The 26,967-nt window shown below is 42.0% G+C and overlaps 1 protein-coding gene across 1 annotated transcript; it reads left to right on the top strand.

Moving 5' to 3' along the window:
• Nucleotides 1-138: 138 nt before the first annotated feature.
• Nucleotides 139-26,967, top strand: LOC146610735 (SLIT-ROBO Rho GTPase-activating protein 3-like). Its single transcript, XM_085345467.1, has 24 exons — nt 139-211; nt 8,181-8,538; nt 10,361-10,532; nt 10,643-10,805; nt 11,616-11,678; nt 11,774-11,947; nt 12,357-12,485; nt 12,666-12,887; nt 13,297-13,398; nt 13,554-13,739; nt 13,879-13,963; nt 14,386-14,413; nt 14,646-14,742; nt 17,004-17,064; nt 17,229-17,306; nt 19,630-19,758; nt 20,394-20,499; nt 20,630-20,857; nt 22,576-22,631; nt 22,729-22,900; nt 23,811-23,909; nt 24,108-24,215; nt 24,795-24,897; nt 26,686-26,967. The coding sequence occupies exons 2-24, from the start codon at nt 8,469-8,471 to the stop codon at nt 26,908-26,910; spliced, it is 2,856 nt and encodes a 951-aa protein (XP_085201593.1). The 5' UTR covers nt 139-211; nt 8,181-8,468; the 3' UTR covers nt 26,911-26,967.

Below are 26,967 nucleotides of genomic sequence, written 5' to 3'. Positions count from 1 at the left end.
GTGAGCGAGTTTGTGTGTGTGTGTGTGTCCCTGAGAAATAGAGAGAGAGGGTGGAGAGTACTGAGCTGAGAGAAATCTGTCAGATTCAAACACACTGTCTGTGTGTGTGTATGTGTGTGTGTGTGTCTGTGGTAGAAAGAGAGCGAAGGATGTAAAGAGAGGTGGAGAGCTGAGGAACACAGAAAGAGACCGAAGAGGACCACAAAGTGAGGTATGTACGGCTGTCATGCTGCTCATAAATCCAGAAACAACCTGTGTGTGTGAGCATGTGCATGCGTGACTGAAGTGAATGTGTCTGTGTGTTTATATATAGTTTGGTGTCTTAAATGGACACTGTGTCCTCTTGGGGGGTTTGTAAGTGGACAAATGGAGCTACTGGCTGTTAGAGGAGTATCAATTATGTAATACAGTGTGCACCATTTTCACTGTTGATGCTCTGTATATGAGTGTGAGTGTGTGAGAGAGAGAGTGTGTGTGTTTGCGTGCTTGTGTAATTATGCTGAGGTGTTTATGTGGCCATTGTGTGGAGCCCTGCCACTGTGCCTTGACCATATGGGGTGATTTACAGCCACTGTTAAAAACAAAAAAACACCAGTGCTGATGGAGCTGTGGAACCTTAAATCCCACCTGCTGGCCTTCTCACCTATAAGGAGTTCACAGCTATTTTCATGTTATGTTATTAAGGCACGCAGATAAACAAGCTTCTCAGAGGCATCTGCAAAGTAGCGCTCCCTTTGTGCTGTTGGTTCACAGTGCAACAACAAAGATTGTGATAGTAATGTAAGACAGCAGCTCGAGTACAGACACAGCAAGCTCAAAAGCTTATGTAGGAAGCCGAATGGTGTGTTTTGTTTTCTTATTTGATGAGCTTACCTTTAGTTAAACCCAGGAGGAGCAGCAGATTCGAGAGCGACATTGTCACGATAAAACTTGAAATTCTCACGTTGATTGAAATCGTAGCCCTTCCGGCTCACAGGTTGGCCTGATCTAAGATGCAAATCCCTGACCTCAGATGGCAACACGAGCGTCCTTGCTTTCACTGCATCAAAACAACTGCACAGACAGTGGTGTGCTTCAAGCGTGTTTGCTGTGCTTGCGCATGCATAACGTGGTGCTAATTTTGACCTACTCCACTTCCCTCATGTGTTGATTTGCCAATGAGCTGTGCCGGACACTTAAGTGACATTACAGGAAATCAGGCGTGACACTTTTTCCACAGAATTTGAAACCACATGTGGTCACAGTCTTTAGGTCACAGTCATTTTAACCCAAAGGATGCAGAACAATTTAACAGTAATTTTACTTTCTATCTATTGATGCAGTCATATGCTGTAACCAATTCAATATAGGTGAATGTATGTCAGGTAGGGTGGACCTGCTTTATAACTATTTTATGACCATAACTTCAAATTTGTAATAGCAGGTCTGGCTAAAAGATGGTGGAGTCAAAAGTAGTTTTGTTTCCGTAAATGTAGAACAATGGAAATGGAAAGTGGCCTCAAATATGCTTACTATTAATATATATGCATATCTTAAAAAAACTGTAGTTAGATTTAGTAGCAGTGGAGATATTTGTGTAAATGTCCCTGATTTCATATTACAGCAGTGAGATTTTCTCTTTCAGTACTGTAGACCCGAGGAGCAAAAATATCAGTAGAACTAAACCTAAAGCGCTGATTAATTATCTCACTTAGAGAAGGTTTCAGCGCTGTGCTCAGGCAGTTTCAGCTGTGCCTGAGGAGCGGATGTGGCCTGACAGCCTTCCACCCCCTCACACTGCCCAACTGTTTCATTTCACCTTTTTTTTTTTTTGATATCTGACGGGATCTACAGGTATGCATTCCACAAACATTGCCTGTAAATGATCTTCTGCATTAAAGTCAACTCTCCGTGCTTTTGCAATTAGGTATCATGCCAGAATCTAAAAGGCGCCTGCCATGTGTATAATATGGCTACTGTGCTACTGCCAGAAAAAATGTATGTCCTTTTGCAAATGTAAATCTTTTTGCTCTGTGCCGGTACTTAGTGGACTGCTGGCCGCACTTTCTTTTATGGGATGAATTCCGTGTGGTTCTCCTCTACCACCTTGAAACTAGCTGACCCTGTGCTGTGTGTTTTTGGCTGTGACGCGAGCCAGGATTAAGCTGCTGCTAAAAAGATTTGGTGAGATTTTCAGGTAACAGAGTAATTCTCTACAGATGGTTGTGAGAGGAAAAAAACCTGTGGTAGCATACTATTATGCAGTTTCCTGTTTGCTGTGGAAGTTTCTGCACAAGCAGCACTTCACAGGGTACACAGGAGTGTATAGAAACTCTGGCAAGAAGCAAACAAACCTGGATTTTGGCTACTTTGCATGGCGAATATAGCGTCCTAAATCTCATGGCAGATTCTTAATAAGTTATGGGCCTGGAGTCGGTATGAGTTTGTGCTACCTTTTGTTGTGATGCAGTCACGTTGGCTGTATACTGTGGTTTCAGAATTACCGTCATGCAGCCAGTTGGCTGACAAATAAGGTAACTTCCAGCAGTTGAAAGTCGGTTGATACCCACTACCTTTCTAGTTATCTTGATGACTCAAATCATTTTACACTGCAAGTCACACTCAGCCATTCACTAATACTGTTCTTTTGTAGAGTCTAAGCAAAAAAACTGTATATCAAAGATGGATGTAGCCACAATATCATCACTTGGGTTTTAGACTCCGTAGCTTGAAACCTCAGCGTTAGCATTTTACCTTCTGCTGTGCTGTGCGGGGGGATTTTGTAGATCCATATAACCATATCTGGAAGGGAGTTCTAAGTGCTAAGTTATTAGTTAATGCTAGCAAGCTTAGCAAGGTGCATCAGGTTGTAAACCTGCTAATTAATGCTACGTAGGATTTCACTCACTAAAACTGAATCATTAACTTTTTGGGCAAGAAACTCCGCACCACACAGCAGGCCATATTATTGATCAGATAATTTTCTTTAAAAATCCGCCAAGTGGCACCAACAACACTAGGGCTGCCACGATTAGTCGACTAGTCACGATTACGTCGACTATCAAAATCGTCGACGACTGATTTAATAGTCGACGCGTCGTTTGAAGCTTTGTAAGATCACAAAAGACGCAGGAATATGTAGTAGGATTTAAGAGTGTAATAACGGATTGAAACAGAAGATGGCAGCACTGCATGTACAAGGATGCCAGCTGCCGTTAAACCCCGAAGAAGAAGCTGTGTCCCAGAATTCATAGCGCGGCCCAGCTCAGTTTCCAACAATGGCGGCAGCTAGTTAGTTTTAATATTACTCTTATTATTCTTTCTGGGTCACAAAATAAACGTTTAACATATTTTCAGGCGGGAATGTAGCTGTGGAAACCTCAAATATCTGCTCAGTTTATCAAGACACCGCATATTTTCAAAAGCACTCCGACGTTTTCGGAGACGTCTGTTACCCACTAGCTCGATAGACATTTTAACAATGGAGCAAATGGGACGTGACTCAGTTTTGGAGCCAGCATCAAGTGGACAATAAAGGAAGTGTAGTTTTCAGTTCATCTACTTTGGTTAAATGTAAAACCTGTTGAAGTTGCTGTTGGCTTTTAGCATGTGTCAATCTCCAGCTGTGATTTGTAGTCACAGAGGTGAAAATTAAAAAAAAAAAAAGGCTACAAAAACTCACTGTAAGAGTTACTACAGAAAGTCAGTGTTGCATTTTCACAAAACTGGGATACTCAAACCAGACGACTTTTAGAAACAGTAGTCAAAACGGAAGCAGCCAACTTCTAAGATATCTACACATTCAGCTGGTTATATGAGAAAGCTCTTCATGAACCATATCGTGACTGGACAGCGGGTTTTATTCAGTCTCTTTCTGCCCACTACAGAAGTTTTATTTATTTTTTAATTCCACACCCACGATGTGTGGCATGCACTTACTCTTTAGATAACTCTGATTACATCATCAGGGTTTCCTCTAGACCATTAAACATTTATGATCATGTCCTGAGAAGTACTTATCATGATTAGTAAACAGAATTGGCCGAAGGTGTGATCCCTCATTTAGGTTACCTCCCTATGTGTGGAACAATATATGCTTAAAAATACATGATGCAGCTATATTTTTCCATCCACAGGTCCAGATTGTTGATCATTTATGCAAATTCTGTTTCATCAGTATGCTTTTTTTACATTGCACATTGTACAATAATATGACGTGCCAGACACAGTATGGGTCTATACTTTTCTTTTTTTTTTTGTAAGCCATGTAATGTAACATTTTTGTTAGCTGATGTTTATCCTACTCACTCCTCCTGCAGTATAAGCTGCAACCAGCTCCATCCTGTCCCAGGTCCTGATTGCATCTAAAAGAGGCTCTCCAATCAGCACGTCAATTGATCGGTGTCACACCTGACTCTGTCTGACTTGGGCTTTCACATCAGTCAATGCACAGCTAGAGCATACATTAGCATGATCATGCATTCATGATTTTCAACATTCATCTGTGGTGACGAAGCTGCTTCAGCACCTGTGTCTGCAGTGCTGTTGAGCGGAAGCCTAATAGTTCCCAAAAGTCAGCTTTTCGGGAAGTTAGATCATCTGGCCGAGGGTCCCGCTGGCTGACACCCATATGTTTCCTTACTTGTTTTTATGATTTTTTTTGTTTGTTTTTACGGTTTGGCTATGTCCTGAGTTCAGGGGGTTTTGGGATAGTTTTCCTCCGAGGCAGCTGTGAGAAGTCTTACAATTTGCAATTAGACAGCACAACATAAAGTTCTGCACATTAACACGGTCAACATAGCAAATCGTTGCTGGCTAACAGTAGTGTCAGGAAATCCCCGTGCAGTATCAGCATAACATCTAACACAATATCATCCTTGTATTGATTCTGCTTAGTGTCCCTTTTTCTTTTTTCCTTTAACTGACATTAGCAGGAAACCCCCTGATGGCAGTAAAGCTCTAAGACACGCTACCACATTTATCCTGCCCTGTCGTCAGTCTGCTTTATATTCACCACGTGCACCACGTGACCTCTTTCATTCAGTGACCTTGACTTTAAGTATGAAACACTGGTCCCCTCTAACCTCTGTCTCTCTGTCCCGGCCGCCACCCACCCACCCCCACTGTTTTCCCTCGTCTTTTGCTGAATCCCTCACATCCCCTCCTCTCTCCTCAGATCATTTACAGTGGCTTTGTTCTGTGCAGATTAAGGTCGCACGCTGATGAAGGCTTCCTGTGCCTTCAGAGGTCTCGGGACCCTTGGAGTCTCATTTGCAGATTTTCTCTTCGCGTTCGCTCGCTCTGCTTCCAGATTTACTCTCCACTTGAAACCATGACTGACTATGTCTGGATCACATTCAGTGCACTGTTTTTGGAGGAAATGAAAGCACAGGTCTGACAACAGTTGTTAAGATGGCATTGAAGAGATGCCAGGCCAGCTTTCTTGTTTGTTTTTTATCTCCTTGAGTGTGCCGTACTGCCGTACAATCTACCTGCATCAACAGTATTAACTTTACAGTATAAATGAAACTGCATTAAACCACCTGGTGTCTTTTAACTTCAGTTACTTTTGTGAACTGAACACAATTGATTGCTTGTGGCGGATTGAGGAACAATTTCCACTGAAGGATTTTTTTTTTGTATCCTTCACAGGGTTCTGAAACCTGTTGAGAAACTGACACAGGATGTGGGGGGTGAAGCTGCCTCTGTATATATGGGTGTGTGTGTGCTTCCTTGCATGTGTGTTGAAGTTAAAAGTGAGAGATGAGTAAGAAACTGATTTTCATTGACAGCCTCGAAGGACTTGAAAGTCGTCCTCAAAGTACAGAAAATCAAGCGCACTTTGCATTCTCTAAATATGTTATTTTCTCCCGGTCTCTTTCCTGTTGGCTTCTCTTCTCTGTATGTTTAGTTATGCATAGGCACAATATATTTACATTGTGAACTTGTGAACATGACACGTCACAGCACTATGATTTGACTACAAACAAAAGATAACCAGACCTTATATTACACAGTGAATGGTAAAAATGTTTAAATATTAAGAGCACTAGACCAGAAGATGATTTAAGTTAAAAAAAAACCCTCACCCAGTTACCAAGCTTAAAAGGTTATTCTGTGTTGGAGAAATCAGCTTGTAGCCATTTTTAAAACCCAACCCAGTGTGATATTACGAGGTTCAACCAATGAAAAACCTGCCCACTAACTGAATACACTGAGGTAGGGAATAGACACCACCTGTTTGCACAGTAGAAATCATTAGCAAACATAGACTGTATATATGTGATGGATGTAGCCACTGTTGTTTCATGAAGTCCTTTTATGAAACCCCAAAGTCAGAGCGCTGTCTTAGTATTTTGGAAGAAGTAGTAACTATATTTAGGCTGGGGATGTGCACGTCGGGACATTTGTATGTTGCTGCTCTTGTTCGTCTGCGTCAGAAATGCTAGTAGGTTAAACATAGTTTATTAGTGCATAATTGCAGCTGTTTCAGAAATGCCACTAGCCAGGATGATAGCCCCTTATTTCTTTTCTTTTTCTGCTATTCTTTTCTAGATTAGCTGGGATCATTGTCCTGTTGCATCACCCAGTTTCAGTCGAGCTTTAGCTATGTCAAAGTTTTCCGTGTCCGAGAAGTGGCTAACTTTTTCATCCGGCTAAATCACCACGGTAACTTATGCTGAACACATAATGTTGTCTGGAACAGGCTATTCTCAGAGTTTCCACTTAAAATCGACTGGAAGCGCTACGTTTTCACTCATAAGCAATGTCTGAGATGAGGTGTTTGCGCTGTTAAGCTGTGTTTGGTTGTTGCTGTGCTTTGTGACCAGTCATCTCCAGTTTGGTCTGGTCTGTCCAGAAAAGGTTATTACAGAAGTCTTGTGGTTTCTTCATGTTGTTTGCTCAGATACAACTTTGTAAACCTAGGCTGTGTTTCCATGCACTCTCATTTAACATGCTGTCTGATGCCTGTACTGTCTGAGATGTGACTCTTGGGTTTTTTGCAGTTTGTGTGAGCTCTGCACAGTCTGACCTTGAGTTGGATTTATTGGACTACCCACTCCTGGGAAGATTGTGACATTGTGTGAACACACACCTGGATGCTCCGGACCAGAAAACTGCCAGAACGTCTGGTTTTATAGAGGTGCTCAAGCAGGCTACTGATCAATTAATGAAGTACATTTGATTATCACTACCTGGCTGCTACTCCCTCTTAAGTAGTTACCCATAAGTTACGCTTAATTCCTATGGAAGCAGTAAGTGTGTACTTGCTTTTTCAGAGGAGACTGTGAATAATGCCCAACTGTTGGGAAATTTAAAATGGGAATTGACTCACTTCTGAAGTCGGCCTCTACTGGCCATTTTTAGGAACTGCAGTTTTTTGTCTCTTACATGTTAGCATCCCTTTTCATCTTGAAGGTGGCCTCTTGTTTCACCAATGCCTGTAGATGGGTATAACAAGTATACAATACTATAATGGGTATAACTTGAACTAATGTTCTCTATAGTGCTTCATAAATAAAGTTGTCTCGGATTAAAGTTGAGGAGCAGAATTAGGGGATCTCACAACAGATTTTTATGTCTTTTACCTGATGGTTGATGTTCTTCTCAGCCTGAGTAGCACATACACTGACTTTGCTGTGGGGTCACCTCTTAACACAAACCAACCCTCAAACCAAGAATGACAAGTCATTAATAGATCAGCAAACCACCAGTGATTGAAAAAACAAAAACATAGACCAGTGTGTGGTTGTTCTCTAACCAGCATTCATATATATGTGCTTCTGGAAAAGAAAAGAAAAATCACTGAATCACTGGAGGTATTTCCTTGCCTATTACCTTCACGGACATCCCCAACAACCAACCCTACGAGGCTACGACTGTCCTTCATTATTGGTGTTACTCATCATCTCTCATCTCCCTCCCACCCCAGTCCTTAATCCTTCACATCCCCATCACTCTGCCCTCTTACTGTCCCTTCTCTGCACCACCCTTGTCTCTCCACCCCTCCTATTATATCTCCATCTCTGGTGTCACTGTCCCTTTCTGTCTTGTCACCCTGCCCCCATGTGTCCACTTCCTCTCATTCGTTCACTCTCTCATTGCGGCCTCCGTAAATCTGTTCCTGCTGCCTTTTTCCTCATCCATATCCAATCTCATTGTACTTCTATCTTTTTTTTTCTCCCCTGCCCGCTGCTCAGGCCAGCTCACCTATGGATCACCGCTCACATCGGAAACCCAGGGGATTCCATGGACGCATCGACCTGACTCACATCCCCGCCAAGAGCAGCCAATCGACACTGATGCCGATGCACTGCACTCAGCTGTAGAGCAGTGAGGCCAAGGGGTCAAGGGTGAAAGGTCACAGGCTACTGATCAAGAGCAGAAGCTGAGGTTACAAGGTTTCAGAAAGAGGGAAGGACAGCGAGACTCCGAGAAGCTATCGGGAAGGAGCGTCTCAGTGACAGACGAGGGCCAGGGGATCGAAGATGATGACTTCACACGGAAAGCTGAGGCGGGAGAAGGGGAGCCTGGCTGAGTATGAATCGCAGATGAAAGGTGAATATGCATGCGCTTGTCTCCGTGTATACGCTTGCGTTTGTACATGTGCGTTTGCCTGCACACATGACTGCACACAAGACAGCACACGGGCAGTCATGCATGAATGTGTGCACTGCGCAGTCATCCACACACACCCACACAAATATACATAACACACACAGTATCTGAACATATGTGTGCGTACTCAAACCTAAGCTCCGTGCAGAGTAAAGGGAGGAGAGCAGAAAAGCTTGCCTAGAAAGAAGCAAATCATTTTTGTGTAAGTGAAAACAAAACAACAGCAAAAATGACCAGTGCTGGCGTAATGAGGTTTTCTCGTGACACCAGCATGTTTTTGTGTGTTTGTGTGTGCGCATGTGTGCGTCGTGATTTGGAGGCTTCATGCCGTGGCTGCCTGGCTCTGTGTACTGTACTACAAGGGTGTATTTATAGCTAGTATTAGTGATGCTGTCTCCTCACATCCAGTCAGCCCCGGGCTGTGTACTCACACAAAGACAGAGGAAAAAGAGTAAAGAGGGGAAAGAAGGAGCGGGCGGAGTAGAGGGATGAGCAATGAGAGGGTGGGGGTAGGGGGGCAGGGGGTGAGGTGAAAGAGCCAAGCGAAGGTGGTGTTTTCTGAGAGAAGGATGTTTGTATTATCCTTTTTAGAGCAAAGAGCAGCACTGGGTCGCTGTGCTACTGCTTTAGTTGTGTTTGCATACAAGCTAGTGTGTAATACATATCGATATGATTATAACAATTAGTATATCACTATCACATTACAGGGGTAGTCAAACAGCTGTATCGGTCACACCACTGGCTGCGTTTTATAAACCTGATCATAAGACATGAATTATTATTGATCCTCTATCTGAGTTAGAGGGAAAGAATTCCAGTGAAATGATTCATATACTAATGGTGAATGTGCGTGCATTATTTCCAAATGTGCAGAGATACAGTGTGTCTCCAGCTTGTACTTCAGGAGCCGTTGTGATAGGGGTTTTTATTTTTCCTGTCCTCTGTTATTGGTGTCTGGGGATGCCTGTCTTTGAGTGGTGGTGGTAGACGTACTCTCATTCTTTGCAATTAAAAGTAAAAAAAAATACTTACAAATGTACAAAATGTCCTTAAACATGAAAAGTTTGAGCTGATTGGCCCTTGTGAGAACACCTTTTAAGACTGTAAACACTGTTTTAATCTGATTTAAGTCCTCATCCTGATGCTCATGTTTGAACTTCAGATACTCATATTGTCTGCATCTTCATGCCTCAGTGCAGTGAGTTGCTGCTTTCTGAGTGGCTGATTGGATATTTAGGTAAGCGAGAGGTTGCACCTGATAAAGTGTCTGAGTGCGTGTAGCAATAATAAGTCAATATAAGTCACAAACTCCTTATTCAGTATTTTTTTCTATTTATAATGTCAGTGAAGACAGATGCCCCGAATAGGGTTGTGCAATTATCCACATTTTAATTTTTGTTAATAATCCAAATGTTATTAAACACACACAGGGAAGATAAACTGTGTTGCTTTCTAACGCTTTAAATAAACAAAATTAAAGAAAAAAACACTGAAAACAACCTATACAATACTCTATAGTAGCTTTTGAATCAGTTATAAAAATCATAATCCTTATTTATTTTCCTGTGCTTATGTTATTTTAAAGTTCGTTTCCAAACCTTTATTTAGTGATTCAGTTGGACATCAGGCACATACTGTATTTTATGCACTGGCTGAGCAGGTAATTACATTTGCTGTGATTGTTAGAGGTTGTGAGCATGTGTTTACTTCAGTGTCTAATCTATTTTTTGTCTCCCCTGTCTCCATCTCCCTCGCATCTCAGACCTGCGGGCCCAGCTGACAGACCAGATAAAGATTTTAGACTCCCAGGTGGAGGTGAAACAGCAGCAGCTCTCAGACCTGTCTGAGTTTCTCCGCCGTCGGGGTGACATCGAGTCTGAATATGCACGGGCCCTTGACAAACTCACAGAGAGGTTTACTCATAAAACAAAAAAGTAAGGCTGCATCAGTTGTGTTTATACATTTGGGTCTTTTCTGTTCCTCTCATGGGTCTGACGTGCGTGATCGTGCCATAATCTCGGTGCGCATCTCTGTTACTGTACAGGAAGGAGCAGTGGGGTCAGTCCGTGTGTCAGGTCTGGTCTGTTCTGCTGACTCAGACCCGTCTGGAGAGCCGGGAACATGCAGCACTGGGTGACACCTGCTGCAACACGCTCACACAAAGGCTGGCACATGGTACAGAGGACACACATCGCCTGCACAAACGGGTGAGAGGATGTTATAGTGTAAGGTCACATGTATGAAAAGCAGCAAAAGGTAGAGGGAGAGTCCTTCTACTCCAAAACAAGCCAATCATTTATTTTTTTCAAATAAAAAGATGATTTTACTTCTTTTACTTTACTCTAAAATGACTCCTTTAAAACTGAGCAGGCTCCCAGATATGAACTTGCAGCTTTGACAAATACCAAATACAGTGACGGCTTTAATATAGATCCTAATTTGTCTTGGTAACGCTGGGCCTCATTCACTTAAAAAAACATTACACAGACTCATCTTGTTCAAATTACTGGATGTCAGACATGCTCTCCGTACCTTCTTGTGGTTGAAATGTGAGCAGAATCTTAATTAAGCCACTACAGACATGTCAGAGGAGCTAAGAGGTTTTGTCTGGCCCGACATCAAGCAGAGGAACTCTTTTAGTTTTTCTAATATCACTTTCAGCACTGTATTAAATGAATTACTGCTACAGATCAAAGTAATACTATGGAAACAATATGAAGTGAAGAGATAATTTTACCAAGACAGAATAACTAAATCATATTTAATAAACCTCCAGGTTTTAATGCTGTCAAGCTCTGAAGGTCCTAAATTCCCACAGACTCAAATTTAAAGGTTCCATGTTTTTCACCCTTTTCACTCCTAATCGTACCCTAATTCTAGCGTTTAGCTGCTAGTACTATTTCTAGTACTCTTACCTGTACTAGGAGACTTAGTGTAACAGGCCTTTAAAGTGTAAAGGGCATATTGCATTGGTGGGCAACAGGAAGCCATTTTTATATATTTTGTCTTTATTTCAGAGCAAAGAAGTTGGAATCCAGATGCAAGATGAGCTGCTGAAGGTTACCACTGAACTGCAGACGGTGAGCACATTATACAGCCGTCCTGAGTGTAACAAGACAAAATACTACAGTCACTGAGACTAGCATGTTGACATGGGTTTGTGCTATTGATGAAGGCTCTGAAGACATATAACCAGTACCACACCGACTGCCTAATAGCTGAGGGGAAACTGAAGGAAGCCGAGCGGTTGGAGGAGAGACACACCGGCAAGTCAGCCGAACTGGGCCCCGGACAGCTGGGAGGGCAAAGGCGAAGCTCTGTTAAGAAGATGGAAAGACTGATGGAGAAGGTGAGCCTGTATTTCTGTGAACGATAAAGAACAACAGCAGTCTTAATATGTTTTTGTTTTTTTTATTTTTTATTTTTTTATTCATTTTCAGGCACAACAAATACCTATATTGAACATAAAATACACAAAACAAAAAACAAAACTTGCCTGAAAAAGGAGTGGGACGAAGAAAACTTATTAAATCCCACCCCTATACTCACTCATCAACAAAAAAAAACAATAAACTTCCCGCAGCTACGCCCATCATTGCATACAGACCCATGTTTCTCACAAAGCAAACCACTTCCTGTATTCAAGTGCCAGATACTTGAGTACTGTACATCCGGATATTTATCACTAGATGTGCTTTCAAGTTGTTATTCGTGCTAATTCTCTTTCTTACTTTTTATGTTTGTGTATGCACACGCAGAGGCATGGCAGAGTGCAGGAGACCCAGCTGAAGTGTACCAAGGCTCGTAATGACTACCTGCTGAATCTAGCAGGAGCAAATGCTGCCATGAACAAGTACTACCTGCAGGATGTCAGCACCCTCATCGACGTAAGAAACATGCACTTTGTGTCGGGTGATTGTATGTTCATGCATTTATGACACACCTCAGCAGAATAATAAATGAAAGTTGTCACAGGGAGAAGAAAAACAATAGTTTGAATGCACATTCATCCACATTTTCTCACGCTTTTCTTACACCCTTCATTTCTTCTCCCTCTCTCCTGCCAGTGCTGTGACCTTGGTTTCCATCTGTCTGTGGAGAGAGTGATGAAATGCTACCTGGCCAGCAGGTGGCGCATCCAAAAGACTGAGGAGACGGGGCTTAAGCAGTTGGAGACTGCGGTGACATCGCTGGACCAGAGCGGAGACAGAGATGCATTGCTGCAGCAACATGACGCCGCCTTCTGCCTTCCTTTCAGATTCAACTACCACCCACATGAAGGAGACCAGGTGAAGCTACCGTACCTCTGGTAGAGCTGTATGACCCAGCTCAAAGTGTTCAATAAAATGTGTGAAAGTCTAAGTATAAATGCAAGAACAGCCACATCCATTTAAGATAAGGTAAGGTTCATTTATTATAGGTGACCTATGTGTTAATAACAGACCTATACACAGGGTTCTACCATTTCCTTTATTTCATTCGCCTCTCTCTCTTTCTACTCTCTCTGAGCAGTCCCATGAAATAAAGGCTAAAATGCTCCCCTAACATCTTAAAAACAATACAAGTTACAAGTTTTCATTTCCTAGTGCTGTGTGATTTCACTGGTCAAAATATACCTGAATGTTTGCTGAGATCAGCACCACTTTTCTTTTACTATACCTTATTTGACATTAGTTTTATATCTCTTGTGCATTTCAGGTGTGCGAGGTCAGTGCGGAGAGCCAGGTGAGGTACGAGTTGGAGACCAGGTTCCAGCAACTTCAGTCTCGACTTGCTGCCGTTACCTTGGAAACAGAGGAGGTCAGCTATTTGTTTTCTGCCTGTTTCCTTAATGGTCTGTCTGCCCTAGTCTGTCTGACACTGCGTTAGCCAGGGTGGAGCTTTGCAACATGAGCCTTAAACCTTGAACTCGGAGCAGCTAAACCCACAAATCGCCTTTTTTTTGCCTTTCTCAGATCAGTAAAACGCTTAAAGCCACACTCGCAGCCCTTCTGGACACTATGTGCGACAGCGACTGTAACCCCTCCCCCGATGTGCCCAGCAACCTATCACACGAGCCGCCCGGTGGAGGCACCCTTCCAAAACTTACCCTTGCCAAGCGTCGAGCCAATCAACAGGAGACAGAGACCTACTACTTCACAGTGAGTTAATGAATTGACATGATTGACAGGAGTTTCCTGATAGCAGTTTAAATGAGCAGTGGCTTTTTTTTCCAAACACAGATAAAAATGATCAACTGTTTTTGATTTATTCACTATTTCTTTCTTTTTTTCATCTTAGAAAGTGAAAGAGTTCCTTACCAGCAGCTCTCTGGCCTCCAAACTTCAAGCCAAACATGATATCCTACAAGATGCCATACAGAAAGGTACAAGGAGGATGGATTTAATGCAGTTTGTTCCAGTGTTGCCTTTGATTATGTCTGCAAAATATCCACATACATTAACCAAATTCCAACATGGCCACAAACTGCCTCTTGGCTTAATGAGCATCTTGCAGGTTTTGTCACTCATATGAAAAAACCTGTTAAAAATAAAACAGAAAGAAAGCATGACTGTACATGCTCCACAGTAACATTTAGAGCAGCTACAACAGGCCAAGTATAATAAGACTGCATCAGTGGTAGTCTCAGATTCTGATACTGTGCATTGCACTGAACTCTGTCATACACACACATATACATATGTTATGAGAGATGTCCTCACGCTCTCCAAAGTTATAGACTGTATACAAAAGATGGACATAGCCATGATGTCACTCTTTCACATATTTTCTGTTTCTGTCTTCCAGCTGAAGCCGTTGACAGCGACCCTTCCAGGTAAACAGACTGTATATAAGAGCTGAGAATAAATCAGTGTGACTGAAATGGAGAGAGTACAGAGGACATGGAGAGAGGACAGTGATGGGCTAAATTTAAACCAAAATTGCTTTTTCCATGATGTATACGAATCTATTTCTAGAGGGGCGGACACCTGACTTTGCAGTTATCAACAATACTACATCTTGACTGTCACTATGGGATCATGCATTTTATCTATTATATTTCCCAGAATGCAATGTGCTCGGTCAGTGCGCGTTCGGAAGTCCAGACCTGTTTCCCAATTCTGCCACACACTCTTCAATACAGACATACTGTCCTACATAGAGGTAACACTCACATTCATTCACACAGAAAACCAAATCCGCTCTTCATTTGTTTTTACTTGTCTTGTATTGTTTGCTGCGCTGCTGTTCAAACCTTCCAAATGAAAACCTGCCACATTGATGCAGAAGAATTGGGGATTGTTGAGGGTTCTTGCAGCACATGCGCACAATGACAGCCCCCCACCCCCCTTGCCCCCTCCAGTGTAGTTACTGCTGCCTTCGTGTGTATGGTCATGCTTATGGCTTACTGCTGGCTTTCTCTCCTTTCAATCCATTCCCCCTTTTATCTCCTCCTCTCTCTCTTGTGAAAGGATTAAAATGCACTGGCCTCTTTGCTGCCTCCTCTCAACTCCTCTATTCAGTGTGTGTGTACATGAGCGTATGTGTGCGTGCGCGTATGCTTATGTGTGCCTCTTCCCACTGCCTCTAAATCTTTATTCCCCTTATTGTCCCCTCTCCCTTCTCTTCTAATCTGCTTTTTCTGTGTCCCCGCTCTGCTGTGTTTGGCTTGGTGCAGAAGAAGAAGGCGAATGTCTCGGACACAGGTACTCAGCACCGTCTGTGTGACTGCTTATGCAGTGCATGCAGACTTGGGACTGTTTACCACAAAAAAGCAGTCACCATGTCTAAGTCGTGTCCAGTGCAGCTTTTTTCAGGGAAGTTTTAGCAGCAGGTGTAAAGCTCTTTTTATGAAATGTGTATGCAGTATTCCCCCTTCAGTCTGGGTCTCTCATGTTCATTAGCCAACTTGTAAAGCACTTTGCTCAACCTTTTACGATAGAATGTGCTATAGAAATAGAATTGACACTGGCAGCCTGGCCTCAGCAACACGCACCGTAAATGTTTAATCTACTGATGCCCTGAAAAACTGGTGAAATACTCTTAATCTAACCATTTGCATGTTTACATACAGTACAACAGCTGAAAGTCATAGAAGTTGCTGGGTTTTTATTTATTTACATTACACCTATAGTTGTACTATATAATACAGTTTTTTTTTTTTCTGTGTACAATATCTCATCTCTTCATTGTCTTCATCATTCACCTTCCACACACATTTGAGTAGAGTTTTTCACCGACTAAAATGCCCAGTAGACAAAAAAGAGCAGACAAGAAAAACTGGTGCAGCTGCAAATGCACAGTCACGTTAAGCTCCAATTTAACAACTAAAGAGTCAAAAATATTTCCCATTTTCTCTCATTTGATGATGATGATAGCTCAGTCATTTCAATGCACACAAAAGTTCAGGCATGAACTTCTGTGCACAATCATGAGACTGGAAGGTTGAGTTTATTATGAACCTAATAATAATGATATTAATTTTATGCATCAGTGAGGAAATTGCCTAAAAATCACCTTTACTGGTGAACTATCAAATTGACAGTCATTATCAGTGTCACAGCCCTAATTTACTGTAGCACTTTAATCGTTGAAAATATCAGCTGTCGGTTAGCCTAGCATAGCGCATAAACTGGATGCAGAGAAGAAGAGTTAGCTGAGTTTTGTTGAAAAAGTTGTTTTTTCTAAAATATTTTTTAGATGTTTCTTTTTTTGTGTGCCTTAAACTAACATAGGACACTGTCAGTCTGCATGCTAGCTCTTGTTTCCACTGTGCTAAGCTACTAGCTTTAGCCAAAGTCTTTCTAGAAGTAAGTCTTGTGACTGGTAATGCCCTGTGCAGTTATGTGGGCAGTTATTTTTGATGCCCCTATTTGAATGAATGAGAAAAGAGCCATAACCCTTTAATTATCGCTTGGTCTTAAAAACATCATGTGTAGAATCGACAGTCAAATCTGTTTAGAAAATGCTTTAAAGGTTAGCTAAACTTTTCCTGTGCATGTGCAAAGTTTCATTAAGGCTGCATATCCCATCTGAATCTTGCAGTAATACAAAAAGGATCATCATTACATTACAGAAGTGTCCCATAGATTTCTATTCAGGACTCTTTAAGTGTCGACTTGCTTTTATAAAGTCTTTGTTTTAGCTTTACATAATGGACAACGGTGGTTGTATAGTTTTTAGTTACTTGTAGCCAAGTGCCCTTAAAAGAACCTCAATTGATGAAACTTGTACTTTTCAGTCATCTTTAGTTTCTTGCATTGCATCTTTCTGTCTTGCATATTTCCCTTCCCTGTTATTGGTCTTCCTTTCTTTCATCCTTTTTTTCCTCCCCCTCTCTTTGCATCTCCCTCTGCACTCTGTTTCTGTCTTCAGCACCGCATTCTCGTCTCATCTCTCTTCTTCTAACCGTCTTTTTTCTGCAGAGCTCTGGACAGCAGATTCCTGTGGTGGTTGAAAGCTGCATTCGCTTCATAAACCTTCATGGTGAGTCAGTTTTTGTCATATCAGTAAGTCATGCTGTGAGAGCTTTGGACAGTGAAAATGAGTAGGTGGAAGGACCTGTTTTGTATTTTTTTTTGTGCACTTGTGCATATCAGGCATCTATGAACGCGTCATATGGTGTGAATATGTGTTTGTGTGTATCGCAGGCCTCCACCATGAAGGAATTTTCAGAGTTCCAGGCTCACAGAGGGAGGTGAACCTCCTCAGAGATGCATTTGAAAGAGGTAAGTGCTTTCCTCGTTTTTTCTTTCGTTTTTTTTTTTGTTTGTTTGTTTTTTGTACATGTGCTGAGATAGCAGAACTTTTTCCTCAGATGGAGAAAACTAAATCAAAGAAGGGAAGTTGTTTATTTACATTGCAATAAATATGTCAGTTAAAGTTTACACAATTAAAACTGCAGAACACTATAGTTGTTCCATTAGCACAAACTAGTGGTTTACAAAAACTGCGTTTGCAATGAAGCCAGAGCCAGTGAATGTAAGTCTAGCATAACTGAGGGTTGACCTCAATCGACCAAGTAAATTTTAGCAACTCGAATGTGTGAGCTGGATCATTCATGGCCATTTATTTACACAGGAATACTACATTTGTCTTTATCAAGCTTGCACTGTTTCCCAGCCATCTATCTTCTTCCACTTATCCAATTCAGGATCATTGTTGGGGTGGCTCGTGGATTCAAACCCAGGAAACTTCCTGTCATAGTCCTGGGATTTTTGAGCTTGGAATTTTGAACATTTTTAGTTTTGTACAATCAGTTGGGTTTTTTATTACTCACAAAATGAGTTTGATGTCTTTAGAATCTCTTTAGTTCCAGTTTCCATTTGTACTAGAGATTTATTGTTCCTCAACGTTTGATTTCCTTTTATTCACCAATCTCTGTGGTTTCATAGTTTCAGGTGTTTATTGTTTAGATTTTTGTGTTCTTTGTTCCCATTAGGTAGTTGTTTTCCTTTTCTCATAACCTTAAGTAGTTTCTGCTGTGTAATTAAAAACATTTTTTTTGTTTACCTAGTTTGCCAGTGAGTCCTGTATTTGGGTCCTGTTTCTTCCAGAACCATGACACTTTTTTGTTGTTGCTGTGAGGCAGTGATGCTAACTACCACACCAACATACCATCCTAAAATGGTTTAATGTGATTAATTATAGTTTTTCAACCATCCATCCATCTACCAATCACCATAGGGCTAGATGCATGCTACATTCTGGGCCGTGTCAGTAATCAGTTTTCAGTTATTTTTTTGGCATCAATGTTCCACCAAATCATTATGCCATATGTGGCTGTTTTAGACAGGATGCACTGCCTGAAACTGCACCTGTCTCTAAAACCACTAACCTTATCCACACACACACACACACACAACATTGTCCAAATACCCCAGCAAGTTTGTCTGCGGCCTGCTTGCCCATCTGCTCTGGATGCTCAGATGTCAAATTGCATGTGCCTCAGGATATCTCTGAACCCTAGTTTAGGTCTGACATGGTTTTTTGTTTTTTTGATGAAAAAGATAATGTAAAAATTATTAACTTCCCGCTAACCATTGGCCACAATGAGTTTTAAGAAACACCCCACAACAGCACACATAAAATAGGTCTGGGAGAAATTACAAATATAATACGTCTATAAATAAATATCTGCATATGACCACACAGATATCTGTAGGTAGGGGACGTGACTTTTGGTTCTAAAAGCTTTCTGGTTTCTGGTCCGCTTCTAGTTCGGTTGGTACTGACAGCCAGTGGCTTTGTTTGCGAGCTTGTAAAAAGGTCATGTGAAGTGCAGAAGACTAAACGTTTTTCCCAAATCAACCTCAAACTACCGGCTGACAGTTTTAGCTTCTTAATAGCTCTTTGTATTCATAAACAAGAACTAGTACACAACGTTTTGGCTCAAATGTTCTTTAGTTACAGCCCTGAAAAGCAGACCATGTTCCAAGAGGCTGACACCAACGTTACAGTGTCCTCCTCATGATTCTGCAAGGGCTTGGATCTGCTTGGAGAGCGCCAAACATAGCACTTTCTTCACTTTTCTTTTCTTCTGTGTTGCAGTTTTTAATACCAAAGCAGTTCATCATTTTCTCCTCATGTGGATGTCGCTTTTTTGAGAGAGAGAGAGAGAGAGAGAGAGAGAGAGAGAGAGAGAGAGAGATATTTAATGTGTGTGAGTGAAACAAATCCTTTCAGTTTACTCAAGTGGAACTAAACGAGTATAATAGGATCACCCACTTGTCCGTGTTGTCAGCAGCTCTTCATGATTGAGTCAGCAAGCGAGTATTAGCCTGTAACCTGGTCTAAGTTAGATTGCAAATACATCTTACCTTTACAGTTTTGCAAATTCTAACTGGCATGAATCCTTTTTGCCAGTGACTTTCATCATCTATTCGCTAACTTTGTCTTTTCAGCACTGAGCTGGTAGCATGCAGTTTACACTGTAAGATCTGAGACAACAACATAGAGCTAAAAGGCTTCATAGAGTGAAGGAAAAAGCTCATGCCTGTGTCCTCTGCTACTCCGATTCAGTCATCTCACGTGTGTTTAACCTCTGTGTAGGAGAGGATCCTCTGTCAGATAGTGAGTGTGACCTGGACTCTGTGGCCGGTGTGCTGAAGCTGTACTTCAGAGGCCTCGAGCCTCCTCTCTTCCCCTACGACAGCTACACTCAGCTGCTGGAGTGTGTCCGTAAGACCCCTTATGTAACTTCTCTATGTGTGTGTGTCTGTTTTCAGATTGTGTACTGGTTTCACTTGGGCTTTTTCATGTCTGCTTTCAGTTACTCGAGTATTTCTGGAACATTGTAGTTCCTAGATACTTTCTCAACCTTGGTTAAGCTGACTCAGCCCGTCGCGTACTGTGCAGTGAACCATTTTTTGCCTGTGATCCTGTTTATCTTGATATAACTTCACTGATGCTCAAACACAAAGCAGCAAAAACAATGCAGCATTGATGCAAGAAGATGCAACTTATACAGCTGGTTCTTGCAGCGCATAGTTTGCTGTGTGTTTATCCCTTCCACTATCTCCCTGTTATTTCTGTAGGTCTCTTCCCAATTCAGTTTTTTTATTTTTCCAGGACAGATGCTCTGAGTCACAATTTGCACAGCTAACCAGTGCAGCAAACCTGCCTGGGGGTTGTTTACTCCCCTTAAATTTGTAGATTTTCCATTAGTGGCATAGCATAATCAATCCATCCTCCTCGCCTCTTTCTTTAAGGAAGGATTTTGGGTGAATTTTGGTCAATGCAGGCTTGGAAAAACTTAAATGCAACAACTAAAAGTTTTAGTTCATCAGGTCATTTTGTTTTCTTCCTGTCATCAGAAATCGAGGAGGAGGTGGACAAAGCCGTCCAGATTAAAACGATTGTCTCGACCTTCCCGAGGCCTCTCCTCATCGTGATGCGTTACCTTTTTGCTTTCCTCAACCAGTAAGTTGCACCAAAACCCAGTGTGGGATATTTTCACATATCAGATATGTGCCATCCTCATAAAACTGCACACTCGTGCCAGAAATAGAAAGTCACCATGTGCGTGTTTGTGTTTCTCTTTTTTTCTCAGTGTGTCTCAGTACAGCGACGAGAACATGATGCAGCCCTACAACCTGGCTGTTTGCTTTGGTCCAAGCCTGCTGAGGGGGATGGATTCTGATGACGCTGTTGCTAGGCAGCCACAGGTTAACGACCTTGTCAAGACCATGATCCTTCAGCATGACAGCATCTTCCCCAGCCAATCGGAGCTGCCGGGCCCTGTTTACGAGAAGCACATGACTCTGGAGCAGGAGTACTGGTGAGAGGAGTACTCATTGATAAAAATGTTGTTTTTGCTGCAAAAAGACAACAACTCTAAGTTCTTAACAGACAGCAATTTCAGTGAACACAACGCAAAGTAAGAAAACAACTTTTTCAGTTTGACATCAGAAGCAGCGAGTTGCGACCTGCTAGTCATGAAAATAATGTTGTCTAGTCCCTTTGTTAACCCTTTGTTTAAGCCAACGTTCATTGCATTGGCTGCCCCTCACAAACCGATGGTTTGAAATGCAGGTGGGTGGGGCTCTTTGTTTACATCGAACTACAGAGGACTGATTTCAAAGACACCCTGAAAATCAAAGTGTAAAAGTTCTGCAGCAGGCTAGTTCATTTTGCAGAAATTTAATTGTAGCAACTCAAAATGGTACTCAATTTGTATGCCCCCACCTGCTCGTATACATGCATCACTATAAATAAGATGGTGGATAGTGTCCTGGGGATCTCCTCCCACAACTGGACCATCGCTGAGCTCCTGGATAGGCTGAGGTGCAACCTGGAAGCATCAATGGACGGAAACATAATTTCCCCGAGGTGTTCCATTAGGTCAGGTGGGGTCCTCAGGCCACCACATGAAGTCTGTTTCACATTGTTGGTCAGAGACATTCACACCAGTGTCCTGCTGGAGGTCATTTTTAAGCTCTGGCAGTGCTCAGCCTGCTCCTCCTTGCACAAAGGAGAAGATATCTGTCCTGCTGATGAGTTAAGGACGTTCTACATCCCTGTCCAGCTCTCCTAGAGTAAATGCCTCTCCCGGAGTCTCCTCCATGCTCTTAAGACTGCGAGGAGACACAGCAAACCTTCTAGCAATGACACGTATTGATGTGCCATCTTGAGGAGTTGGACTACCTGTGGAACCTCTGTAGGGTCCAGGTATTGCCTCATGCTGCCAGTAGTGACACTAAACTAATGCAAAACTAGTGAGAAAAAGTAAAAATACGAGGAGGGGAAAAAATGTCAGAGGCCTCCAGCTGTAAAAGCATTTCTGTTTTAGGGGTTGTCCCATTGTTGCCCCTCTAGTGCATTACCACCAAAGCAACTGAAACTGATTAATACCCCCTCTGCTACAAAACTGAGAGGATCAATATCCCAGAAATTCGGCTGATGTTTGATCCTGTACTCAGATTAAAAAGTGTACCTTTGGGCTTTTTTGAGCAGTAAATTAAGTAAATACATAAAAGTGCCTATCACGCTCAGTCTGAAAAGATATTTGTTGAAGTATTTACTGTCATCAGTAAATAATTGGGCAGCAGCCTTTTTGCTCCAGAGATTTGTTGTTCATGTCAAACTTTTAAGACTCAGGCTGAGATGGTTCCAAGTACATAAAGCATCTTCACCCCTCAGCCCCCTTTTCATGGTTCATCCTCTTGAAACAGAATTTCATGCCACGCCAAAGGCACTTCTGTGTAGCTCATAATGCTTTGTGTAAAAACATAACGCGTAATGCTATTAAGCCGATTGCTCGCTAAAATGGAACACTAGCCTCCAGGCTAACCCCCTACAACCCAAAGTCAGTCTGTTTCCTTCATGATCTTTTTATTAAAAATCATTCAGTATGACATTAGACCAAGCCTGAGGTTTTAGGGTCATTTGGGAAATCTCACAGCAGTATGAAGTCTTGCATAAAGAGAGGCTGTGGTGTGACAGTTAGCGGAAGAGAAGAGGAACTGAGCATGACTTTGTTTTTCTGCTTTTCTGCAGTGAACCAATCACAGAAGAGGGAGATGGTGAGACCGAGCATCTGCCCAGTGAGGATGGTCAGTACGCATAAGCACCAACCCTGTCACATTATTGTACTGTTACACCACAAAGGTACATTATAACCTTGCTTTGTGTGTCTGCTGGTGTGTACAGAATGGGAGGCGGTGGCTATGTTTGACTACGTGGCGAGATCCCCGGCGGAGCTTTCCTTCAAGCAGGGAGAGCCTCTCATCCTTCACAGCAAGGCCTCTTCTGATTGGTGGCGAGGAGAGGTGGGAGGGGTTAAGGGCCTCATCCCTCACAAGTACATCAGTGTGCTGGAAGGGTGAGTGACATTTCTATGTCACATAACCACTGCCAAAATGAAATTTCATGACACCCTTAAGGCATCATTATCATTTCATACAGAATTTACTGTTTTTGCCTGCTATTCAGGTCAGTTTATTCAGTGCCACAATTCAAAGTGAAATTAAGGCAAATCGGTTTCCCTGAGTGAGCGCCACGGCAGCCTGCAGTATGACTGGATAGATTTTCTTTAATAACTCATACGTTTGGATACTGTTAAGGTTTAAAGTTAGGAGTGTGGCTGCTTTGAACGACAAGTGCCGACACGGGCACCTTGGGTAATTCGATTCACTGAACTGGACCTCTCCATTACAAATGGCCCTACTAATATTCTTTACCAGTTAAAGTGACAGGAAGTGACAAAATGAAAGAAAAACAGCGTCTGTGTGTGTGTGTGTGTATGCTGATTGGATGCCATTAAATCAGATAAACTGGTAGAATTTAAAACCCACAAGTGGAGAGAGAAAGTATTTCAGCATCAATTCATATTCTCTGCTTGTGTGTAGGTGTCTGAACTGCATATCTAATTCATAGCGCCTTATACCAATCCCCAGTTATCTCTAATACAGATATGAAGAGATAACAGTGCTATGATATCCAACATTTATCAAAGTTAAAAACTGTGGCCTCAAACATTCCCAGGAGGGTGATTAAATATCAGTGCAGACTAAGCACCACCAGGACATCACAAGTTTCTCAAAGGTCATTTTCTTTTTTGAGGAGCTGTTGCTTTATTTTGAAGTTATTTTGTTCTTGTCACACATAAGTTCACCTCTGCTGCTGGTCCCTCCTACAAAACGTTTGTTGCTCAGTCTTCATCCCATATTTAAAACTGTACTGCTTGTGCTTTCTCTCGTGAAATATATATCTCTCTCCTTCTCCTCCCTTAGGTCAGATCGAGGGAAAAGAGAAGAAGGAGGAGGAGGTGGAGGAGGAGGCAGCACTGGAAACCTGACAACAGAAGATCCACAGACAGAGAACACAACCCGGTACACAGAAGCATACACAGACGAACAAACACACTCAAATGCACACTGCGGTTTATTAAAAACATGTAATAGCCATAAACATCTAAGTACACAAACTCATACGTCTACCCAGCTCCACATTTTTGTACAAAGAAGCATATAAGCTCGTGTGCGTAAATAGACTTGAAAGTTCAGAAGTTTCTGTGTGTGTCTTCACAGGATGCGGGTGAACAGCGATAGCGCTTCGTTGCCAGGACGGCAGAGAGGAAGTGAGGGGAGCCCTAGTCGAAAGCCACCAACCTCCCCCGCCACACGACACCTGCCAGTGTAAGACTCGCACCTATCTTGACGCACTGCAGGCCTCATGCATGTGCAGCGTTACTCAGATTGATATAAATTAGGTTTGCAGCCAGTTGAGACTGTGGATAAACTCTGTTCAGGAAAAAACTGCATGAGGGGAAGTAATGTACACGTGAGAGCCACGAAGGTTTTGCATTACATTTTTTGTACAGCACCACATCACCCTCTGTTTGGACTGCTTACTGAGAGTTACAGTGGGAGAAAATAAAACTGTCATTATCTATATACGTGTGCATCTGTCTATATAAACAATGTGCAACATTACCATTTACATAGTAGTACACAGTCTTTATTTGCATACATCTGGTCATTTGCAAACTGAAGGCATATTACATCCACTGTAATATCTCATTTTTTTCCACTTACAGTCAGGTACATTCAGTAATTTTTTTAGGTTATGAATTACAAAAAACTGTATCATAAGTCTACACAGAAGAAGATGGAGAGAAACTTTTCCAACACATTAAAGTAAGGTTCAGATCAGAGGTGGCATCTGCCCGTGTCTTTCAACATCTCTGTTAAGCTGTTTATGTTTTTTTCTTTCAGGTCTCAGGAGCGAAGGCACACGTTGGACACTCTGAGACAGGGAAACTTCAGACCCCCTGACAGACCTCCATTCATTCAGGCAGAAAGAACACCAATTGATAAGGTTAGCGGTGTAACATATTCAACCCTTTGTTAACAACCAAAACAAAAGCATTACATTACGAAAAATTCTAAAATGTGGGTATGACTTTTTATAAAAAACATCCAGAAGTTCAAATGTATGCACAATATGAAGCAGTAACTTTGCTGGTGGTGTTTTTTTACGATGTTTCATCTGACGAGTGTTAGCTTGCTAGTTTTGCTCGTTGACGTTAGATTTATATTAGACTTTTGCATTGTGGCTCACAGCTGCAGGTCTATTTTTGCTTTAAAATGTTAGTTTTAGAGTTGCATCTCTGTCCTGGCTTGCTTTACTGGGGGTTTATTATGCACTCACATAGTCTAAAAGTAGATGTTGGTGCAATTTATGAAGGTTGGTATTACTACATAAAGACTATTAAAAGCAGCCGTGGTGGGCTTTGGGGTTTTTTTTGCTCTTCTTTCTGGTTAACACCACTAATGCAACTGTGAGAAAGGCGGTTATATATATTCAGAACTGATGATTAGAGAGGGGAAGTACTTTTTATTTTACAGAGAAGGGCTCTAGATAGAAAAATCTGAAAATCCTCTGGAGCCCACTGAAACTCTGAGGTCTTCATCACGGCTGTTTTTATTAGTTCATTTCATTTATTAGTTCAGATTGCTTTAAAAAAATTCATTTAAACAATCAGTTGCCATATTTGTTCCAAGTGACGCATTTTTGTCAACCTGCACAGTAACTTAACTAACCACTTACCACCACTGCAAACCATGCATGATCAATCACTGCTCTAAGGCATTACTATCATCACATAATTATTTCCCAGCATACAGTAATGTTTAATCAAAGCATGTTTTCACATAATAAGTGTGTGGTTGTGTAGCATTACTTCTTGAGAGCAATTTCCTCATACTCTTTCCATCCTTGTTAAATTGGACAAGTAACGCATGTGATAAAACACTCCAATAATCTAAACAAAGAATGACACCATCCATTTTCTTGGAAATGGTCCTTTATATCAGCGGTCCCCAACCTTTTTTGCGCCACAGACCGGTTTAATGTCAGACAATATTTTTACGGACGGGCCTTTAAGGTGTCTGTGATAAATACAACAAAATAAAATGATACGATCAAGACAAAAACTGTGGTATTTTGTAAATATAATAATAAACGCAAATTCACTGTGTGATTGTGTAACTTTATTAGCAGCGTCCTGAAATGCACCAACAACATTGAGAATAACATCCTCCTCTCTGCCCCTTAAAGCTCTCTGGTCGCTATGGTAACGCATAAATATTTCTTTCAAAATAAGACACACAACTTCAACACGGGAAACCGAGTTAACGATAAAAGCCCCCGAAAACCTTAAAATTTACACCCGAGCCACAACTCTGGCGGCCTGGTACCAAACGACTCACGGACCAGTACCGGTCCGTGGCCCGGGGGTTGGGGACCGCTGCTTTATATGATATTTGGATCACATCACTTCTTGATTCTGAGTAAGTAACTATGATGTTAGATGTGAGAGTGAATTCATTCTGCAGTGAGAACACCACCAGCAACTTATGTTGTTCAGTCAGTGGACTTTCTGTTAAAGTCTAGATTAAATTGACTTTGTATACAAAACTCCACCTTCAGAGTCGCTCAGTTATGAGATTCCAAGTTAGAGCCTTCACAAAAAAGTGATGAAAAAAAAGGACCTTCCAGTCTTTAACAGTGTCAGGATGCAGCAGTAGAATAATGCAGTATGTAACAGAAAAACTTTGATGTTCACCTCCCCTCCTCCTCCTCCTCCTCCTCTCGCTCTCTCAGGAGATGATCAACCGTCAGATGAACTCGGTGTTCAAGGAGCTCCTGTCTCGCCAGCCTCCCTTGCAGGGGTCCGGCATCACTGCACCTGTGGCCACTGCAGCCCCTGCACCCTCCTCTTCCTCCTCTTCATTGTCCACCTCCTCCTCTGTTCCTCAGGCTGCCCCTGTGGCCAAAAAAGCAGGATTCGGTCTCAGGGGACGGGCCCTTTTCAGACCGGTGGACTGAGACTAAGGAGGGGACAGCCAGGAAATTATTGATTCATTGTCTGACAATGATAATTAT

This window comes from Diplotaxodon limnothrissa, linkage group LG20 (genome assembly GCF_057381915.1).
Source record: "Diplotaxodon limnothrissa isolate DT_005_m linkage group LG20, D_limnothrissa_male_GT1.1, whole genome shotgun sequence".
NCBI lineage: Eukaryota > Metazoa > Chordata > Actinopteri > Cichliformes > Cichlidae > Diplotaxodon > Diplotaxodon limnothrissa.
This window is presented reverse-complemented; position numbering and strand designations above follow the sequence as displayed.